The sequence below is a fragment of the Phaseolus vulgaris genome, chromosome 9 (genome assembly GCF_000499845.2).
Source record: "Phaseolus vulgaris cultivar G19833 chromosome 9, P. vulgaris v2.0, whole genome shotgun sequence".
Lineage (NCBI taxonomy): Eukaryota > Viridiplantae > Streptophyta > Magnoliopsida > Fabales > Fabaceae > Phaseolus > Phaseolus vulgaris.
The window spans coordinates 2,595,192-2,599,084 of record NC_023751.2 but is presented as its reverse complement, the minus strand read 5'-3'; the positions used below and the strand labels follow the sequence as shown (position 1 = coordinate 2,599,084).

Genomic DNA, 3,893 nt, shown 5'->3' with positions numbered 1-3,893 from the left:
CAATGGAAGTAGGACATTATCACTCTAAACTTTGTTATACACTCTTGAAAAAAGTAATTGCTTATAAACTTATAAACTCAACAGCCAAAATAAGTATGGTTACAGAACAAGACAACACATTGTATTAAGAAGTGGATTTTAAGTCTAATTCAATTCCATAAAATCAGATCATAAGATTAAGGTTTGCATTTACTTATATATATAATAAAATGTCATCATCTCTAGTCGATGTGAGATCTCCAGCACACCCCTCACGTCGAGAGTGACAACTCGTGCGTAGGACAACATATTATAAGTGGTACGATAACGATATGATAGCGGGTGTAACATTAGCCCAACAAATACATTGAAATTTGATATATTTCATAAAAAAAATTTATTATTAATCTTTGAGAGGTTATAAAAATGTGGGAATTGGGTGCATTGAGAACTAGTCTTCTCAACTTATTTGTCTTTATTAATATTCTTCAAGAAACAGTGAAATTAAGGACAACTGTGGCCCAAAACAAAGAGTGCCCACTGATGTAGGGTGGTCTGTGTCGGTGCTCCCCCAAAAAGCATAAAGGTATTCTATGAAATTAGTAACTTTGACTTACTTTTGTTTGTAAAATAAATTCATACACATGTAAATCCATTGAGAGGCTACACTGAAACTAATTTTCTGTTTAGTTAAACTTTTTCAGGAAGGAAAATATGCATTCTTAATTAAATATTTTGAAAATATTCTGGAAAACAAAAACATTAGAGTGGTAATTTTGGCGTTTGTTATAAGAGTTTTAAATAAAATTATCATAAAATAACTAAAAAAAAAGCTTCCCATTAATAGTAGTATTAGCTGAAATATTTGATCAACAATAGTATATTCAATAAATCTGGACAAGGTTACAACATTGTATTGATGAAAATTCTGGATGATGTTGATAAACATAACTATGCCAATATTAAAAATACAATGTTCTATTGTAATTTTCAACAAATTCAGAAAGTTTATGATGTGTGGATAATTCATATTTTAGTAGGGATGAATTTCTCTAGTCTACCATAATAAAAAAATCTCAACAATTACTAAGAGTTGGATTTGTTTTGATGACAATAAAGAGAAGTTGAAATCAGAACAAGTTTGTTGAGATAAATGAATAGGACAAGTAGCATACTGATACTAAAATGAAAACTTTTTATAAAAAAAAAAAATAGGACAAGTATGTAAATCATGTGATAAATGAGTAAAAAATTCCAACAATTTCACTTATGTATTAAAAAAAATATTTTTTTACCTATCTTAAATTTTAATTTTATTTTTAATAATAGTAATATTATTTTATGATTTTACTTTATACTATTATTATTTATTTTATTACTAACTAGAGGGAACACACTGGACATGTCTGTGTATCCGTATCTTTTATTTGTATCATTTATATACATAGTGTTAGATACATATAAACATAATTGCTTCACAATCTTAAAATGAAAAAATAACCATTTTCTGATTGCAAATGACAAAAACAAATAGGTTATAAAATGGAAAAATAGAGTCTCAAGAAAATTTTCAATTCAGCATGGCCAACTTTGGCTAATTCTCTATTTTAAGTTATCAAAATTACATACAGTGACATGGAGACCGAACAAATACTCCATAAATCTGAATTATGAAATAATGTTTAAGGGTCATATGGCAAGGCAGAGGCTTTTAGAGTAATAGTTAATAAATAATAATAAAATCTTAATTCAAGAGCAAGAGTACTGTGTTCAAAGAGAGGAAGAGAGAAACAACAATAAATTCCAAAAGTAGAAGAAGCCACCAAAAGGTAGAACACACTATATTAGCGATAACCTTAGGCAATGAAACCCCATTCCCTTTCCATGACCACCAGCCTCAACACGCATCATTTTTTCGGGCACACCTATCATGTCCTATCTGTCACGCAACGACTCTGTCATCTCCGAGGCTGGTGACTGCAGCGCGTTGCTGAAGCATTTTTGAAACCTCTAGATACGATGGTTACGTGAACACGGTGGCGCTTCCTATGGACGGGTCGATTTCGCGAACAGCAACACGGATGGGGTGGTGAAACTGTGAGTCATGGATGGAAGGAAGCATTAATCTTCAACATTGTTAGTTTCAGAACAAATAATGTTTGATTGATCAACTGAGATAATTTATTAAAGCTAGAAAGCTATATATTTATACACGGAATGAACAAAGTTTGTTCTAATAAACAAGAAAGAAATCTGGTAACAGACCAGTAGTTAAAACAAAAGTAATTAATTTCCTAATAATCTGGAGACTTATTCAATAACAAAAAAGCTAACTTGCAAGATGTTAAACACATGATCCTAACACTCTTCCTTGTTTAAATGCTGCAAACTCCCAGTTTAGCTGTGAAATCTTCAAACTTGTTAAATGGCAGAGGCTTGGTAAAGACATCTGCAATTTGATTCTCAGATTTGCAATAACAAAGAAATACGTCACCATTTTTTTGAACTTCTCGAACAAAGAAAAGCTTGATGTTGAAATGCTTTGTCTTTCCATGAAAGACTGGATTTTTTGAGATTGCGATTGCAACTTGATTATCAACATGTATTTCAGTGCTTTGCTTTTGTTCCAGATTTAGATCAAAGAGAACCTTTCTTAACCATAAAGCTTGATTAACAGCAGCTGTTGCAGCAATAAATTATGCTTCAGCAGTGGATTGAGCAACTGTTTCTTGCTTCTTTGAGCTCCAAGAGAACATCTCTGATCCAAGGGAGAAACAGTAACCAGATGTGCTCTTCATGTCATCAATTGATCCACCCCAGTCATTGTCAGAGAAACCAATCAGCTTCATTTCTTTTTGCTTCAGAAACTTCACACCAAAATTCCAAGTTCCTTTGATGTATCTGATAACTCTTTTTGCAGCTTTCATATGTGTTTCGTTTGGACAATGCAAGAACCTTGAAAGAATACTCACAGCATTTAGGATGTCAGGTCTGGTTGTTGTTAAGTACATCATACAACCTATCAAACTTTTAAACTCAGATTCATTAACCTTGTCAGAACCATCATCTTTGATTAGCTTCTCCTTTTGATTCATGGGAGTGTTCACAGCTTTGCAATTTTCCATCATAAATTTCTTGAGTATCTCCTTTGCATATTTTCTTTGACTTAAGAAAACTTCATCTTGATTCTGTTTGATCTCAATGCCAAGAAAATATGACATCAAACCAAGATCTGTCATTTCGAAGACCTTTTTCATTTTCAGTTTGAACCAGTTGATTTCTTCAACATTGCTTCCTGTAACTAACATGTCATCCACATAAAGAGAAATGACCAAAATAATTGTACCTTGATGTTTGACATACAATGTGAGTTCAGATTGGCTTTTCTAAAAGCCAAGGTGTACCAGATGATCATCAACCTTGTTGTTCCAGGCTCGTGGAGCCTGCTTTAATCCATATAAAGCCTTTTTCATAAAGTAGACTTTATTTTCATTGCCCTCATTCACAAAGCCTTCAGGTTGTTCAACAAAAATTTCTTCTTGCAAATCTCCATTTAAGAATGCATATTTAACATCCAAATGGTATACTTTCTAGCTCCTTTGAGCAGCAAGAGCAAGCAACAATCTTACAATGTCAAGCCTGGCAACAGGTGCAAATGTCTCTGAATAAACAACACCAAAAACTTGTGCATATCCTTTCACAAGAAGTCTTGCTTTGAATTTGTTGATAGAACCATCAGGACTTAGCTTGGTTCTGAAAACCCATCTTACTCCAATTATTTTTCTGTTTGGAGATCGATCAACCAATTCCCAGGTTTTATTTTTCTCAATCATAGAAAGGTCCTCCTGCATTGCAGCCATCCAGTGTTGACTGTTTTTTGCATCGTGAAATCCTGCAGGCTCACAAACAACTAC

General features: G+C 32.9%; 1 protein-coding gene across 1 annotated transcript; it reads right to left on the bottom strand.

The window, feature by feature from the left end:
• Positions 1–2,675: 2,675 nt before the first annotated feature.
• LOC137820655 (secreted RxLR effector protein 161-like) lies at positions 2,676–3,287 on the bottom strand. Its single transcript, XM_068624839.1, has one exon. It carries the CDS (start codon positions 3,285–3,287, stop codon positions 2,676–2,678), a length of 612 nt encoding a protein of 203 aa, XP_068480940.1.
• Between the last annotated feature and the right edge of the window lie 606 nt (positions 3,288–3,893).

What these genes read in the sequence shown, in the direction of transcription:
- LOC137820655 (XM_068624839.1), bottom strand. Translation starts at nt 3,287, where the DNA reads ATGTTAGTTACAGGAAGCAATGTTGAAGAAATCAACTGGTTCAAACTG.